At 38.1% G+C, this 19,042-nt stretch overlaps 2 protein-coding genes across 2 annotated transcripts; one reads left to right on the top strand and one right to left on the bottom strand.

Annotated features, from left to right (window-relative positions):
- Positions 1-265: 265 nt before the first annotated feature.
- On the bottom strand, positions 266-2,364 carry LOC130504793 (flocculation protein FLO11-like). Its single transcript, XM_056999425.1, has 2 exons — positions 851-2,364; positions 266-715 (listed from the first exon to the last, which is right to left on the bottom strand). The coding sequence occupies exons 1-2, from the start codon at positions 1,851-1,853 to the stop codon at positions 372-374; spliced, it is 1,347 nt and encodes a 448-aa protein (XP_056855405.1). The 5' UTR covers positions 1,854-2,364; the 3' UTR covers positions 266-371.
- Positions 2,365-11,875: 9,511 nt separating this feature from the next.
- Positions 11,876-18,933, top strand: LOC108833280 (protein XRI1). Its single transcript, XM_056999424.1, has 10 exons — positions 11,876-12,018; positions 12,171-12,345; positions 15,423-15,615; positions 15,701-15,863; positions 15,949-15,986; positions 16,082-16,165; positions 16,247-17,384; positions 17,643-17,684; positions 17,774-17,815; positions 18,197-18,933. The coding sequence occupies exons 1-7, from the start codon at positions 11,876-11,878 to the stop codon at positions 16,513-16,515; spliced, it is 1,065 nt and encodes a 354-aa protein (XP_056855404.1). The 3' UTR covers positions 16,516-17,384; positions 17,643-17,684; positions 17,774-17,815; positions 18,197-18,933.
- Positions 18,934-19,042: the final 109 nt, after the last annotated feature.

Below are 19,042 nucleotides of genomic sequence, written 5' to 3'. Positions count from 1 at the left end.
TTTTACGACTTATACAAAGCTTTTGATATGATAAAAGCGAATGTAATTGAGAAATTTGAGTGATACGCAGCAAAGTAGATATTCGATTCGTATAGAAAATGAAGACAATGAGAAATACGAAGCAAGTAGATCATTAGTTGTTACAAAGAAGGAAAAGAAACTGATATGGAAAAGCAAATTTTACAAACAACTGTTACTAGAAACGCATACTCAAACGTATTACAGCTAGAATTATTTAGAAGAAAAAAAAAAAAAAGACAGAAAGTAGGAAACTGAATCCATACTCAAACGTCTTACAAGTGGAATTACATTTAAAAAAAAAAAAACAGATAGAGAGGAAGTAGGAAACGGATTCAATGCACTAGGACATTTTAAGTTTCTTCCCAATAAACTTCAAAATCCATGTTTTCATCTAACAGTTCATCTGCCAAGTCGTAAAACACTATGGACCCACCGATAGGAACTGCAACCCAGCAGTCTGAATCCACTTCCAAAGGCTCTAGGTTTTTGGCATACACAATTCCCCGAGCACCCACAGTGACTAATCCACCACCGCCAAGTTGGATCTCATCATCTTCGTCAGAAACATGAATAATGTGCCCAGTACTGGATGTAACAGTTAGATGACCAAAAACATGAACAACTCGAGCTCTGGTGCGCACAATTTTGTGGGGAAAGTTAAACACACATCCCACAACGCCGTCAGGCATATGCTCTACAAAGATAACATCAGATAACAATAAGTAACCCAAATAATGATTAAGGACACCAAAACAACCTAGCGGAACATAATAATAACAAATCAGAAACTAACTTAATTTTGAATACTAATTTAATTATGAATTAGAACCTGGTTGTCGAGGACGCATGTTTGGCTGCACTTGGTAATATGCCAAAGTGATACTAGATCCATAATCACCATCTTGCCAATCGTACCTAGGGAACGTACCAAGAATTGGCAAAGGACCAATAAATGGGGGAGGAGGCAAATTGGGAACAACCGGTGCAAGAGGGTTGGAAGCAAGCGGAGGAGAGTTGGAAGCAACGGGTGAGGGATGGTTGGGAACAGTAGGTGAAGGAATGGAGGCATAAACCGAATCGGATGAGGGGATGCTTGAAACTGAACCGGTTGATGAGACAGGGGAAGCAGAACCGGAAGAGGAGACCGGAGATGGAACAACATTGCCAACGGAAGGAACAGAGGCAGTGGGGCCTGTCCAGCGTAAGCCAACCGGGAGTAGAAAAGAGTCAGAGCCAGAGGAGGGAGGTGGACAAAAGCCTACGGATGGAATAGATCCAGCTGGAGAGGGCACAGGACACACAGAGGCGGCGGATGGAATTTGAAAACCAGAGGCAGCGGAGGGTATGAGAGAACCAGAACCAGCAGGAGCGGCGGAAGAGTTGTTGCGTGCGACGGAAGCGGCGGAGAGAGAGTTGTTGCGTGCGACGGAAGCAGCGGAGAGAGAGTTGTTGCGTCCGACGGAAGCGGCGGAGAGAGAGTTGTTGCGTGCGACGGAATCGGAGGGAGAGTTGCGTCCGACGGAATCGGAGTGTTGCAAGGACTCGCCGGGAGAGTAGTGTTGCAAGGATTCGCCGGAATCGGAGTTTTGAAAGGACTCGCCGGAATCGGAGGACTCGCCGGGAGAGGGGAGTTTGTCGGCGACGGAGGGATCGAGGTGTTTGACGGCATCGGCGGCTTGGACATCACCGGCGAGAGCTTGCTGTTGAACGTCCCCGGCGAGAGCTTGTTGTTGAACGTCACCGGCGTAATGTTGAACGGCACCGTCGCGGCGTCGCCCTATCCTCAATTTGAGAGGACAAAAACCGAAGAAACACTTTTTGAAAAATCTCATTTCGAATTTTTGAATAAAAGTGGTTATGGATCAAATGAAAATAAAAGTGTGTTTATATAGAGAGAGAGATTCAAGCGATCAAATGTAAAAAAAAAAAGAGGCGCTCAAAAACGAAAACTAAGGCGCCCAAACCAAAAAAACAGAGGTGATCTAAGCGCCAAAATGAAAAATTGAGGCGCCAGAAACTAGAAGTGGCGGGACATCTATGCGCCAGAAGCTAGAAAAGGCGGGACATCTAATGGCGACAAAACAAAAAAAAAAATTAGAAGGCATGACTAATCTCATGGGACACTAGATCTGTTGATATCTCATCGGACGCAGTCGACTGAAAAATAACAACACATACGCTTTGATTTTTTACGAACTCTAAACGTAATATCTGAAGAAAATCAATCACCCACATTCTTCGAAATTTAATAACAAGAAAATGTCTCCTAGAATACCACGTGATTAATCTCATTGGAGAAAAAAACTCTACTGAGATAATCATCGCCGTTAGATGGAGGCGGAGTTGTGAGTTGAACTCTTTTTCTGTCGGAACAGACTGCAATTTATAGAGAAAATCCCTAGCTCTGACTCTGGGTCACATGGGCTTGAGTAATGTCCAAAACAGCTCATGATTTTCTTTGTATACCAGCCCATCTATTTGAACCAATTGTTTCATTCTTTTTAATTGGACTGCTCCGGTTCGGCCCATTATTTTGTACCGGGCAAATATATATGATAACCAAGAAATCACATTTTTATATTTGACTTGCTTTCTATAATTCAACCACCCTCTATTTCATAATTAATAAAAGGCTCTAACAATGAAAATATACTATTCCAAATGGTATTAACATTTAGTATACGCAGCTTATCTATAAAACTAACTAATTAGAACAATGAAGATGTGATAAGCACTAGTATTCAAATTAGGTGTTTACGCATTTATTTGAAACCAAACCAAAAAGTCTTAAGTTTTATTCTGGTTCGGTGACTATAAATTGTTTGAATAGATCATTGTTTAAATCAAATACAATAGTTGATGAGGATACATCAATAATAAACAGACCCAAATCTACCTTTGCAATTGTTTAATTTGACTATTTTTCATACATATTTAGTTTTTTTTTTTTTTTGAACATAGCTTTTACGTTCTTTTTTAGTTTCATGTTTTATTTCAAGTATTAACTGTAACCACATCTGTATTTTATAGTATATATAGTATATATATATATATAGATACTAGTAGGAATGCTGACATGACGCTTTCAAGAGGAAACGAGCGGGCATATTTTGAGACCAGACCTGACCATGGTCATGGGCGAGTCTACATAACCCAGGAAGGGTGCAGATGCCCCACAAAAGTTAGAATAAAATTTATTTGCATTAGATTGGATAGAGATCTTGTAGCTAGGTCGGCTTAAGCGCTCTCTTTGCCCCCATTCAATCCAGTTTCGAATCCCCTCCTACCCATTATATTCACTGTATTTATATTATTTTCCTTTCCTTATTTCTAATTTCGTTTTTCTATTGTTATATTTCTTGTTTTTTATCTTACGTTGTACTCCTTCAAAAAAATTTTTGTTCATCTACTCACTTTTTCTCTGCCTTGAGGTATAAGGTAAACTTTTTTTTTTGTCATCAAGTATAAGGTAAACTTTTGTTGAGGTTTTCGCCTCTTTTGATTTATATCACTCGAGATACTTAAAAAAAAAACAAATAGTTTCTATTTATTTTGTTAATATTTTTTTTTCTTCTTTCGGTTATTAAACATTTTCTTTAGCTGTATTATTAAGTTATTTTTTCTTCTACATATTATCTTTACTAAAAAATGTAAAACACATTCATATAAAATATATATAAAACAAATTTTTACCCCCATTCAAAATATTTTCTAGATCCGCCACTGACCATGGTCACTTAACCAGCAATACGGGGCAGAGAGTATCTGGCAAAGCAGCTCTCTACGGTGTTCAACCAAAGCCTGAAATGCTTCAGACTTTTCTATACTGTTAAATTGTTTAGCTTCTCAGTTTCCATATGGTCTCTGTGTACTTTTTTATTCTGCGGCATTTGGAGTCTGTTATCCCAAGTATCCTATCTTTAATAAACAAAAGCATTGGGGGAAGCCGTCGTTTTGAGCTTGGTTTACCAGAGGAAGAGAGAGATTGAGTAAGAGAGAAGATGAAGCTTCAAAGGATCAAAGTTAACATGGTGTGTCGTCGTCTATATGCTAAACGGTGTCGTTTTGTTGCAAGAATATGAAGGAAATTGAGAATCAATAAACCAGCCGGTCTTAGAGGTAAACCGGAAAATCAGTTCGGTTCGGTGATGTGAATAATCTCAGCAATCATGCATAGTTGCATTGTGTAAGAAAATCCCATTGCTCCAATATGTATGTTTATGTAACGTTGAAACAATTGAATCATTCTTCAAGGATCATTCCCTTAGCAATTTAGCTTAGAACCGAATCCCACTCGCATAGCTCGCCCTCTTTGAACCAAAATGTCAGCAGAAGAAAACCAAATGTGAGGCCAATTCAGGAAACTAAGTCAGTGAAGCAACATAAATGCTTTATATCCAAAGACAATATGAAACTGAACCAAACAAACAATTTGTATAGCCAAGTATGGTATTTACTACCCCTCAGTTAATTCTTTAGGGCACTGGAACATCTTGAGTCCAATGAGTTTAAACCCTTTCTTTTCAGAACGAGAGATGATTTCTCCAACCTATATATATGTATAGGATTACAACAATCAAAGATAGCTTAAACACAAATCAAATTCAAAAGCTAATGTAGAGAGTTTACAAGGCCTCGCTGTATGCTGTCTCGTTTCACCATGATGTAAGTCTCTTCAACTTGCTCATAATAGAAACAAATTTCAATACATATTTTCAACATAGTATCGGGGATTAATGGGCGAGGGAGTGCAAACCATAGATCTAGTGTCTACAACATGAAAGACGGCGACCGGAACTGAAGACGGAATGCTGCTAACTCAGTGCGTAGGTTAACGATGGTTGGAGAAGAGTTAGTCTCTGCTTTAATTCAAACTCAACATTTTGCTTCATTATCAACTCGGAAGTAAAATGACATATTTACCTTCTATCCGTTACGAACTTGGGTTTAACTGATCAATCCAAAAGTTTTGGGGCTTAAAAGTTAAGACTGACAAAATGAATTAGTCTCTGTACAGATTCCTTCTAGATAATTTAAACTTTGCACATTTCAACAAATTTAGTCCCTGCTTTAATACCAAACTCAACTTTTCGACAATATCTTTCTTTAATCCAAAATTATTATGTTTTTTGCTGTCTTCATCAATTCAAAATGCATCTCGTCAACACTCAGCAGGGTCAGGTTGAGAAATAAGCAAAAGCTCATCCTCCCTGGCTTTCCTTTACTTGATTATTTCACGCCAAGTCACATTCTGTGCATAGTAAGACTCATCGCTCACCTTTTGTTTTTTCATTCCTTACCTTTCTTCAGTTAGAGTATGTTTATTAGCTTCCCTAACAAATTGTTTATTTGATTCGATATAGAGAGAGGAACGTTAAGAGACTGCTAAATGCAGAAGAAACAGCTCAAGCTGTCAGAAAGGAGACAACATGCAATATTCAAGACAGTTTCGTGATCAAGAAAAGTTGTAACGTGAGTGACAAATATTAGGTTTTGCCATGTTAATATCAGAACCACTGTGGAGTCAACTTTTTCTGTACCCCTATTTTCCTACACACAATCTCCTATAGGCTCTCTTAGTCTTCTATACTCCTTTTTCATAATTCTATTTTTGATCAAAACACAAAATCCCTATTCAAAGCTTCCCCCTCTTCAAAACTATACCCTAACCCCCCCTATGGATTAGTGAACCCATGGGTAAGTATTTAATTTCTATACCTTTCAAATTTGAAAAAAAAAACATTTTTTTTTTGTCATCGACTTTTACAGACTCAAACAGACTCTGTAAACCAAAACGGTAGCTCTGCATCCATGTGCACAACAAAGGACGTTTGTTTCCTAGCACTACGTGCTAAACCATCGGCCTTCAAATTTTGTGTGCGAGGTACATGAATGATCTCCAAGCTGTGGAAGGATTCTTTCAACGTCTTTATGTCTTCTAAATAGTTAGCAAATGCCGGCCATTCCTCTGGTTCAGAAACCATCTTCACCAGTTGCAGACAATCTGTTGCAAACGTGACCCGAAACTGACGCAAATTCCTCATGCATTCCATTGCCCATACTAAAGCTTCTGTCTCCGCGTGAAGAGGAGAGAGAGAAGCCCTTATATTCCGTGCTCCCATTAGTCCTGTGAAGCCTTCTAGTGTACTATACCACTCCTGCCCAGAGAAGACTTCATTTTCCTTCCAAGATCCATCCACGAAACACCACCTGCCGGGAATCATCGGCAGATTCGATTGTTGTGGATTTTGTGTTGGCACTTGCACTATTTGGGCCTCAGCCCATAGCCGTGCTTCTGTTACCGCCAGTTGAAGAGTCTCCCGCGGATCTATATCCAAATTACTAAAGACTTTATTATTTCTTCCTTTCCAAATATACCATAATATCCAAGCAAATTGATGATCTTCCATTTCGGGCCGTATTCGCCAAAATAGGTAATCCATATTTGTGAACAAAGATCCCGTTGGGAAAATTGTTGAGTTAGATGGGATATTGGACAGTGCCCAAACCTGACGCGCTGGAGGGCATTCAAAAAACACATGGTTAATCGATTCCTCCGTAGCCCCACATCTATCGCAGTACAAGTCCCCTGATAGCCCTCTCGCATTTAAATTCTTTCTGACAGATATACATCCTGATACCAATTGCCATAGAAAATGTTTAATCTTTGGCGGGCAGCGAACTTTCCAACAATGTGCTTTAAGTGAATCCACATTTGGCCCAAATACTGCAGCCGGTTTGGCTGTATCTGGGTAAACCCGTTCCACTTGATACCCTGATTTTACCGTGTCCTTTCCATTTTGTGTAAAGTGCCATCCGTCTCTATCCCCTCGGGTAAACCTACTCAGAGGTATACTTTCTATGATCTTTGCATCTTGGGGATCCACTAATTCTTGTATTGCCTGAGAATTCCAAATTCGTAATTCTGGATCTATCAGTTGATCAACCGTAAGATCAGGATTACTATGAAGACTGGTAATTTGATTTTTGTTTGCTGGTCTCGGGCGAGTGGTTGGGAGCCAGGGATCATTCCATACAGATATGGATGACCCTGTTCCCACCCTTTTGATTAGTCCTTTGCTAACCAGAGATCTAGCTGAGCTAATACTTCGCCATCCATATGACGGTGAGTATGATTTAATCGGTTCCAGGGTGAAGCATTCCTGAAATACCTTCCTTTAAAGACTCTCGAAAATAAGGTGTTTGGTTTCTCCACCAGCCTCCATAACTGCTTACCCAGCATAGCCGTGTTTAAATCCGTTATATCTTTGAAACCCAACCCACCATCCTCTTTGCTAATGCAGACCTTGTCCCAAGACTTCCAATGCATTCCTTTTGTTCTTCCTCCAGGGCTCCACCAAAACTGAGCTGTAATACTCGTTAGTTTCTTTGTTATTGCCTTTGGTAGACGATAGCAAGACATCACATGATTGGGTAAAGCTGTGGTTACTGATTTGATAACCACTTCTTTCCCTCCTTTAGTAAAAAATTTAAAAGTCCAGCCGTTAATCCTATTATTCAGGCGCTCTTGCAGAAATCCAAACACCTGAATTTTTGACCCACCAATATTCTCCGGCAGGCCCAAATAGGAACCCATTCCTCCTATATTCTGAATACTTAAAATATCCCGCATTTCTTGTCTACAAGATTCCTCAATCTTGTACCCAAATTGAATTGATGACTTTTGAAAGTTTATAAGTTGGCCAGAAACTGCCTCATACTCATTTAGAATCTTGAGAATAGTTTGTGCTTCCTCCCGTTGGGCTTTGCAGAAAAAAAGACTATCATCTGCAAATAACAAGTGTGATATCGATGGACAAGTCCTTGCTACCTTCATGCCAGTAAGCCGTTTATCAGCCTCTGCTTTTTTTAAATTTGCTATTAATGCTTCCGTACACATAATGAATAGATACGGGGATAACGGAACCCTTTGCCGTAAGCCTCTTTGAGGAACTATATGTCCTCGTGGCTGACCATTGAGTAACACCCGATACTGTACCGATGATATACACTCCATTAAAAGTTTAATCCAATGAGAATCAAAACCCATCTTCAATAGAAGAGCTTTAATGAAATCCCATTCTATTCGATCGTACGCTTTACTCATATCCGTTTTAATGGCCATAAATTTTCCTTGACATGCCTTATTTGTTCGCAGACCATGAAACATTTCCTGAGCTATCAGAATATTGTCCGAGATCAATCTCCCTGCCACAAATGCCGATTGAGTCTCTGAGATCAGCGTTGAAAAAAAAAATATTTTAAAATCGTTTTAACCATATTTTGATGATTTTCGTGAAACTATAAAAAAACAGTTTTTTTGATTTTTAAAATATTTTTATCAAATTCTATAAATCAAATAAAAAATATTCACGTGTCCGATTTAATTTTATGATTTTTCGTTAGACACATAAAATTAAAAAAAAAACTGTCTAATAGAAATTGAGGAGTGAGAAATAGGGGCATGAAAAGAATTGCCAACAGAGTCAAAAAAAATATATATCAGAACCACTAAGCTAAACTAGTGTTGGTCACGGTTTATAAAACCGGTTAACAAAAAACATCAAAAACAATAAGGGAAGCATTGCACCAATTGGTTTTGTCCTGATAAAACCAGTCCAGAACAGAAAACAGAACCACTAAGCTCACTAATTGCAGCTAAACTAGTCTTGGTCTCAGTTTAGAAAACCGGTTATCAAAAACAATGAAGAGATGCATAACAAAAGTGGTTTCTCTAGGGGTGCTTAGTCCGTTTCAAAACAGAAACAGAAGATTAGCGTAACGAGCATAACTGTGTTATGTCTGGTTTCTTCAGAGACAATAGACAAACCATAATCACTCAGCTTAGCAAACCGATGTTGATTAAGCAAGACATTACTAGTCCTGAGTCTATTGCCAAAGAAACCAGGTATAACTCCAGTGTGAAGATAATGAAACAGTCAATCTCTCTGACCAGTTCATAGCATTACCCCGACTATCATCTGCTCAAAAACCAACAAAAGTTTTTTCAGAAACCTCCAATCTTTGTGGCTGAAACACAACAAAGATTTGAGCTTCAAACCTGAGAGACAAGATTGAAAGTTCCCATCTGGAATGTACTCATAAATCAAGAAGACTTTCTCAACACTGTAATCATCTTTTCCACCACAGTCTATGCAATGACCCAACAAGCAAACTAGGTCTGGGTGTCTAAGCTTGGCAAGCAAATCTAGCCTCAGTTTTAGATTCCTTATTGAGCATTTATTTGATGAAGGTAAATATCTTATAGCCACTTTTGTTCCATTCTCAAGAGTTCCTTTGTATAGCTGAAAGACTAAAAACAACTCTAAGAATCAAGATTGATGATGCTGAAATCACAAAAATGATGTCATGAAACTTACCATGCCATACAAGGAACATTCACAGAGAATAGCGGTTTATTCATGATTTTCTCCTATTTAGTGTATCGTAATATTATTTGTACGCAAATGTGGTTTACACGATTCAAATCAATATTTGAATAAACTTTTTGATTTGAATGAACTTTTTGATTTGAATGAGTTACTTTACCCAACAAAAGAACTTATTCATAAGACAAAAATGCTTAGGTTAGACAAAAATGCTGGGAATACATACGTATTCTATCTCAAGCTCACTGCTCACAGAATTCAATTTCTCAGCTAACCATAAGTCCTTCACTGTGGCGCGGATCTTCGACCCCAATGAGAGAATCTCAGGCCCTGTCTTTGCACCACATGTAAGTCAATACAAGTTGTCTACTTTTTATCTTCTGTATACAACAAATTACTTACAGTTTCTTCTGTTCCTCAATAGGATGGGGGCAAATTGTGCTTCTTGCAAGTTCTATATTGGTGATTCCTCTGCGCGCGATAGTCCCCTTGACGATGGATGTGAGCCAGAAGACCCAGCTGCTGTTGAGGAAACAGTACCAAACACTTGAGGAGAAGGATTCCATAAATGAGGAAGTTGGTGAGTGTCCCAAGTTTCATTAGAAGGGAATCCATCGAAGAAGATGCATAGATTCATGAATCTAGCACTAATGAGAAACTAAGCCAACGCTTCTGCTTATTTCACTCAATTTATGTTTTCTCTGTTTCTGAACATCTGAAGCTTTTAATATGACATTGACATATTTTAGAATGCACACCCTCTCATTGAAGACAACTCTCATTGAAAAAGAACCTTACTCGGTTGGAACAAGAGAAGATCATAGCACACACTGTTTATAGTTTATTCATTGATATGAAGTCAGAAAGTCCTGCATTATTTTAAAACTCCTAATAATCGCTCATTTCACATGTTTTGGTTAGCGACAGGTACCACATTAGTCTCTATAATAATCGCGACAAATAAGTTTTGACTCTTAATAGTTAACATCAGAGGACCACACAATTGTCCCCACCAATAGCGTCATAAACAATGATTACCATATTTTAATTCTTTTGATGATGACTGTGGTAGTCACTAGTCAGCTTCATGCTCTCAGTACTTGCGATGCAAGATACGTGGTTTTAAGGACAAACGCAAGATACGTGGTTTCAAGGACAAACGCAAGTTGATAATAAGATTGGAGACAATAATTCAATTCTTTCAAAAGCTAATTTTAAAAAAAAAAAAAACGGTCTCTAAGACTACTTCTAACCCACCTCTATTTTCATCTATATATTTTCTTCTAAAATAGAGAAATTCTATTATAGAAGTGGATTTGCTCCAATGTATTCCTCTATTTATAGAGAAAAATATAGAAATATGTTATTTCTACTACTAAATATATAGACAAAAAGTAGTTGTTCTCTATATTTTCCACTAAAATAGAGAAACTCTATTATAGAGGCACCTGAGCACCGATATGAGTTGTCCTAGATGTGTTGGCTCATGGAATCGATTAATCATCTTCTTCCTGAATGCCCTCCAGCTCTTCAGGTTTGGTTTTATCGGACTATCCGTCCCTTCCGCGTTACTTCCCGAGTACATCCATAGACCAAAACATGATTTTTCTGTTTTGGAAGCGAAAAGAGGTGGCTCCTTTAAGACCACAATTCGATAACTTTTCATGGATCTGTTGGTACATTTGGAAGGTGAGGAACGACAAACTCTCCAACATGCGTCTCTTGAAGTAGAATGTTGGAGAAAGGCTAACGAAAAGAAAAAAGTGGATGAAGAACATGACGATCCGTTTATTACAGAGGTCGAGACATAGCCACCTTGGATACCTTGAATCCTTACATGCCAAACTGATGCATCGTGGATCAGCAATGGCGGCGTCAGTTGTTTGGGGTGGAGTCTTAAAGATCAAACGGGTGCAGAGTATTTCAGATTACGGGCGTGTACCAGAAGCCTCCCAGCGCTGCATGCTGAGATGGAAAGTTTAATTTGGGCTGCCTCATGTATGATAGATATGAAGATAACTCCGATACGGTTTGGGATGAACTGTTCAGACTTAGTGGAAATGACTTTTAATTCGACAGACTGGCCATCTTTTGTGACAGAGATGGAGGCGTTCCATATGCTATAGGAAATTTTAAGGATGTGAGTCTGTATCATATTCCTCGTAGTGAAATGGTCGGATAGACGCGTTAGTAAAAAAACGAGGATCAGAGGTTACATTTTTTCTATATAAATCAGATCCGGACAGAAGGAGATGATCCTCGGAGAATCGGCTCGTCTGTTCTCCGTTTGATCATGATGTTCTGTTTTGATGGAAAAAGAAGGGCATGCGTTCGTAATTAAGTGAAAGTAAGGGGTAATGAGAGAGAGAATGTTTTAGAATCCTCGAACGATTCCGTTTATCCGCTTCCAAAATTAAATATTTACTACTACACTAACTGACAACGAATCCTGACATTACACGGATATGTTTCATGCTGTGGAGACTGGACACTCTCTCTACCCTAAGCGTAAGGCTGATCAACAGCTCCCTCACCTCGTCTCTTCCGAGCTCGAGCTCGCCGGAACAACCGTCGTTGTTTCTGACGTCTTTGTTACCTCTGTTTCTGAGTAAGCTTGCTCCTCTCTGTCTCTTCATGTTAAGACTCTCAATCTCCATGGTTTCTTAGGGGTTTTGCTCTTTTAGCGTTTGATTTCGTTTCAGATCTGATGATCAGAAGAGTCTCTGAGCATATACTGTGTTTATTTCTTATATGGAACAGTGCGAAGACGGTTACTATGCCTGCGATTCTCGAAACTGATGACGTGGAAGCTGCGGTTGCGAAAGTCATTGCCGCCGCCGGAGCTGAAGCTGACGGTGGAGTGAAGAGGAGAGTGACGGATCCGTTCGGTTTCAATTGGATATTTGTTTCTCCGGCGAAGGACCATAACAAAAAGGTCAACTGTCAACCGTCGGATCTGATCATGTTCGTTAGCTGAGAATATTTCTAATATTATCCTATGCTTTTTGTTGGGGGTGGATTTACATCCTCTCTCAAGGCCCATTAGACAATAAGCTAGGCCTATTTGACTAGAAAGCCCTAGGCTTCACCCTTGTATAAATAAGGAGACACTTCTCTTTAGCAAGGGGGATCTCTCTCTCATTCTTATATTTTGAACACTTCTTGTAGAGATTCATAGATTCACTTTACATTTCATATCATTTTGTAATGAATCTATGATCAATAAAATCTATTTGATGTTCTATTTCTATTTGATTTCTTTGTTGATTTCTCCTAAACCTCGAGGATTTAAGAATTCAATTCTTAAATCTTTTATTGTTATGATTCTACAAATACACCATTTTTGGATCAAACAGTTGGCGCTAGAAGGAGGGGGCCAAAGAGAACTATCATCAAAGCTTATCAAACTTGGGAAATCTTAGATCCAAGATGAACACAAAAAAAAGAGAAAAAAAAAAATCGACTCTTACCTCTCTTTCCTCTTCGATTCTGAAAACACTCAGGAGCCTGCAGAGCTTTCTCATCCTCGGTGAACCTGCAATCTAGCTTCACTTCAAGCTATGTTCCTCTTCCTCGCCTTCAGCTCGGTTCCAAGCTCTACGGTTCCAGGCTCGTGGCTGCTGCAATCACTTCGACAAGATTTTAATCTTGGAAAAGCTCGTGACTTTATCTTGGTGAGAGCTTGTTACTGTGATTCCATCTCGGCATCTCATCTTCATGGGTGGGTGACTAAGTCGTCAATACGTTCCTCCACCACGACGTCGAATTCAACCATATCCACAATGAAACTCGCAAACAAGACCGACTTTGCCGACCAGAAGACCTCGACATCCTCATTTAGGACCCTGTTCCGTTCCTTCCTCTGGCTCAGTAGCCTGCAGAGCTCTCTCATCTTCGGTGAACCTGCAACCAGAAGATCTCGCCACAGTGGTGGTCCCTGGATAAAGGATGAAGCTTTCTCATGAAAGCTTTGCTTGGGACTTTGATCGAACACTTGGTGAGCTCTTGAGAGAAGCTAGCCGGGATCAAGTCTTTATCCCGACGACAAAGCCACACACGAACAGATCCAAGATCTTGCTTTGCCTCAAGCATCTTTCCCGACAAGTGATACTGACCATAACAGGTCAAAGTTCGAGACTTTCTTCAACCTACATGGAAGCTTTGCTTTTGATTCTCGATGCTGGAGAAGCTTCCGGAATCCGCCGGTGAAGTTGGCCGCATCTCGCCCGCTTCTGCGCAAAGGTGCCGATCAAGAGCTCCTCACCTCCAGACCAGAGAACTTCAAAGCTTCTTGGACCTCGGTTCCTGTCTCTCTCTGTGCTCCAGGCTCGTGGCTACTGCAATCACTTCGACAAGATTTTGATTTTGGAAAGCTCGACACTTTATCTCAGTATCCGTCAACAGCATCAAAGCTCGAGGCTTTATCTTGGCAAAGCTCGAGTCTTTATCTCAGCATCTCGTTCAAAAGATGACGAACTGTTTAAACAATATGTGCTTCTCCAACAACCGGTGAGGTGACATCTCAGCATTACGATTCTTCAAGCTGTTCAATCTCAGAAAGGAGTAGAAGAAAACAGAGAACATGACCAGTGCGGTGTCTCTTCACGGTCAGCTCATGGTCATCTACTTCAAAGAACAAATGTCATCTCCAACAACTAGTAACAACACGTACTCAAAGATAAGTGTTTTATAACTTCTATGAGATGGCCATATCATTATTTTATTGCTCGTAACGAGCTCCACCGCTTGCTTAAATAATTAAACAACTCTAAGTTGTCCATTGGCTCACGTTATTGCTTTGCTGTTGGTAGCCATATGATATTAATAAGTTGACAATGATTGTATCATCATGTGCAACTCACAAGCACAAGTAATAACGAGTTCCACGGCTTGTTTATTAATTATGCAAAGTTGGTTATCTCTTTTGGTTTATACTGGCCTAATCATGATAATTCTTTTGGTTATATCCAGAATCAATTACAGTCGTGGAGTGCAGCAAAGCCCTCAAGCCACGCTTTCGAACTCAAGCCATGCTTGCTCAAGCTCAAGTTCATCGCAACTCAGGCGCTTACAGTTCATTTTCGTCGGTCATGTCATGTTACCATGACGTGTTCCCAAACACAGCGATTACACCATTATCACCAAATCGTCCTCAGCAGATGTGTGACAAGCAGCACAAGCCGGCGCTTCTCAACGTCATCATAGCCTGACGAACACACAAGCCAACAATTTGCTCGGTATACACGATCTCAACACGAGACTTCGGGTCGACAATAGTTCGGTAAACGTGTATTCTAGGCACAAGTTTAAATTGAACTTGCTTTTTATTAGGCACGAGTTTACGGTCGACTCGCTTATTGTTAGACACGAGTTTACAAAAACTCGCCTTTGGCTAGGCATGAATTTACAGAAACTCTCCTTCTACTAGGCACGAGTTCTCAGTAAATTCGCCTCTGTCTCAGCGTGAGTCCAGTAAACTCGTCTTTCATTAAGCACGAGTTTAAAGTAAACTCGCCTTCTACTAAGCACAAGTTCAAACTAAACTTGCCTAAGTCGTCACAGGCATGAATGTGTCTAGTTAATTGTCTAATAAACCCTATTCGTGAAATTCACAGAGATCGACTTCATCTCTCTCTACGAACTTGGGGGGACTTACTGTTGGGGGTGGATTTACATCCTCTCTCAAGGCCCATTAGACAATAAGCTAGGCCCATTTGACTAGAAAGCCCTAGGCTTCACCCTTGTATAAATAAGGAGACACTTCTCTTTAGCAAGGGGATCTCTCTCTCATTCTTATATTTTGAACACTTCTTGTAGAGATTCATAGATTCACTTTACATTTCATATCATTTTGTAATGAATCTATGATCAATAAAATCTATTTGATGTTCTATTTCTATTTGATTTCTTTGTTGATTTCTCCTAAACCTCGAGGATTTAAGAATTCAATTCTTAAATCTTTTATTGTTATGATTCTACAAATACACCATTTTTGGATCAAACACTTTTTAGTTTGTCTTTTCTGGAATCTCCGGTATGGACTTGGAAGTGCAAAGTGGCACAGGCTCTGCTGTTAAGAGGCGTCGGATGTTACCTTTCGATGACGACCCTATGGAAACATCGTTTTTCAGCTCTGCGCAGGCTAGAGAGGAAGCATATGATGAGCTTTTACCAGAGGGATCTCACCTCATTGAAGGGTTTTCAGGTTGAGTTCTTCTTCACTCTTTAAACTCAATTTGGCCAATGCGTTTTCTTTTCACTAAACAAAACATTCGTCTGTTTTTTCTCAGAAGACGCATCTGCCTCAAGCTTAAAGGCAGCATACGATGATTTCGTAAATGATCCTCCAACCCTACCCGATGACTTGGACTGTCTTGATCTTTATCTGTATGCAACAAAGTTGTACGCTGATTGCATAAAAGATCCTGAGACTCACCCCCTACCTGATGACTCGTATGTTTCATTCTCTATTTTGTTTGCTTATTTTTAAGTTAGTCTCCTATTTGATTCAGTTACTGATAACTGTTCTTTCTTTCAGAAGTTTTGGTTCCCCTGAGGTCCAAATGGATGTTTCAGGTCACACTTCTTTGCGTGAACTCCTCTTTTAACTTAGCTTTGGCATTGGTTCTCAAAAGCTTTGATTTCCCCCAATGCATGTGTATTTGGTGCAGAGTACTTAAACCTGTCACCAGAAACAGAAACCATGGAAGTTATGAGGCCATTGACTAGATCTTCTGGAAATGTTATCTTTAAAGGTAAAATTTTGAATTACAAGTCTGTCGCATAGAGTCACACTCATTATAATGTAAAGTGTGTGTGTGGGGGTGGGATAGCAGGTAGGAAATCATTTGCATGGCTGGTTCCAAAGCTCACATCTTCGTTCATCTATCCATTTGGTTTAGTCAAACCATGTGGGGTTGATGGAGACATGACTCTCAAGGACATAAACCAGAAAATCAGAATTCCAGCAGCTAAGCCAAAGGAAGACAAAGCAGAGCCTCCGGTGATCCAAACTTCCGCCTTTTCAGGGAAACCAGTAGTTGGGAAGATAAAATTCCACACAGGAGGCAAAGGAAGCATCACGATCATGAGGACGAGAGGCTAACCTATAAAGTTAAGTAGAAAGTATATAAGGTATTGCAGTAAGATCCTTGAATCTATTTTACTGGACATATAGTTCCAGTTACAGCAAAGAAAGCATCACGATCCGCTTGAGTTTCACAAGCGGTATAATGCCTTAGCCTTTTTTTATTGTCTGTTGTCACTTTTCACCATCTCTTAGATTTTTTTTTTAAACACTCACCATCTCTTAGATTTAACTTTAAATTAAAACACCAAACAAAAAACTAAAGAAATCAAAGCTTTCGTTTGCATTTATATGTAGTTTACACAAAAGTATTTTATGAAAACAGTACAAAATGTTTTATGTTAGAAATGTGACCTTAGTTTATACAATATATTATATATGTATATAAGCAACTGCAACAATTGCTTTAGAGACAATCATGGAAACCTAGCCTTTAGCGCCGTTAATGTATTATATTTGTTAACGAAGTTGTCTTGTTGGCGAATTTAAGAATTAAGAGCTCTTTAATAAATGCCGCAATAGTTAATATTATTGGTACAAAACCATATATATATGTTGAGTTGAATTAATATATTTAGACTTAACTGATGGTAACATATTTCACAATTAGTCTGGATTTTATTAGAAATCTAAATTTCTATTAAAAATACTCATCATACTACGCAAGTTACAATCTGCAGTGAGGGAATATGAATCCAATAAAAGCTATATGTGATATATACAAGAACTACTAAGGAGTTTTTCAACAAAATTATGAAGTCGTTAACTCCCTTTTGCGTGTGTATAGAAAGCTATTGGGTCAAGAACTTTCTTCTTGTTCTCTACAAGAACTTCAAGAAATTGATAGTCAACTGCAAAGAAGTTTGGGCGAGGTTCGAGCAAGAAAGGTATATACTTCATCTATCTTAGTATGTATGACGATGTTACTTGCAAATATATACACGTCAATTTGAGATTAATATTTTCCCATTTCAACTGTCTAGCAAGTTATTTTCTTCATTTAGATACGATCTTCAACACGGAAATTTCTCAGTGGTTTGGCGACATATCTTAATAAATTTATTTACATCGACCCAGCAGACTTGTGTGTAGTTTCCATATCAGTGTTTATATCATGGAAATGAAGATAGTTGGAATTTTTGTAGGCTCAGATGTTCAAGGAGCAGTTAGAGAAGCTAAAAGCAAAGGTACAATACTATTTACTATGTTAATAATGTGACTATTCGTATTATATATATATATATATTAATGGTGAGATAATGTGACTTCGTTTCAGGAAAAACAACTGTTAGAAGAGAATGTCCAGTTACGTCAAAAGGTATGCATCTCCTTTCCCTCTAGACATAGTTTTGTATACTGATACAAGCATACAATCCAACTTAAAATTACATAAAAATGCTGAAAATATTATCTAAATACCTCTACTTTTTGGGAGAAAATTCAGTCAAGTGTTTTTATGAATTTTCGATTTATTTTAAATTGGTTATTTTTCTTAAGCTTATTATGTGATGAAGTATATTTTTGTTTTAAAGGATTTCAAGGAAAAATGAGTTTTTGCTTACATTTTGTTAAAATGTAGAAATTGATATATATTAGTTTGGATACCAAAATCATTAATTTCATCATCATTTTCCTTGAGACAATGCATATAATACGATTTTTGTGTGGTTGATGAAATTGCAATCTATGTTATGAATAGATGTTATAGATCAATGGAGAGGGTCGATTGATCAACAAAAGAAATTCAGAGTTGTAGACCTGAATTTGTAAGTAGCCAGAAAATATCATATTGTATGTTTATTCAATCATGCAAACCTTAAAATTCTTCGTAAATCATGTGAATAATTTGTTATATTATCTTATGATTGTAATTCTTACACAGTTTATAAGAGAATAATACTTATAATCATTTCATACTTTAAAATATAGTTAATTTAATCATGCCTTACTGATTTCTATTAGGGTGTATTAACGAAGTTAGATGTATCTTTGAAAATAAAGATTTATCAAATTTTTAAAAAGTTTTTGTTAAAAAAATCAAAATTTTAAAAAGTGTTGTCTAATTTTCTATAAATCTTAAGTTTTTGCTTAAAGATTAAAATCTTGTTGATTTCATGATGTTCTCAAAGTTGTGTGTTGGTATAAAAATTGCTGAACAAATATTTCCCAGTAACACAAAATTTAGTCCACTAAATAAAATAAACTAGAACTTTACCTGCACTGTGTGCGGGATTATTTTAATTTATATAGAAGTCTTATGTTTTTAAATGAAATTTCTTGATTTGATGATTTTTTTTTAATGATTTTTGGCGTAAGATTTAGTTTTCTTGAGAAAACTATAACATCTACATGAGTCTTGAACCATAGTTGTTAATTTGAAATAATAATAACTTGTGTAGTTTGACATTATGTTTATAAACTTAAAGTAGTGTTTTATTTTGATGATATAAAAATTATAATATGCAACAATAATTCTTGTAAAATTTTAGTTTGGAAATGCATAGATTTTTATCCAAATCATTATAATTTGTTTCTGTTTTTTTTT

The sequence above is a fragment of the Raphanus sativus genome, unplaced genomic scaffold (assembly GCF_000801105.2).
Source record: "Raphanus sativus cultivar WK10039 unplaced genomic scaffold, ASM80110v3 Scaffold1807, whole genome shotgun sequence".
NCBI lineage: Eukaryota > Viridiplantae > Streptophyta > Magnoliopsida > Brassicales > Brassicaceae > Raphanus > Raphanus sativus.
The sequence above is the reverse complement of the archived record's forward strand: the minus strand, read 5'-3'. Positions and strand labels throughout refer to the sequence as shown.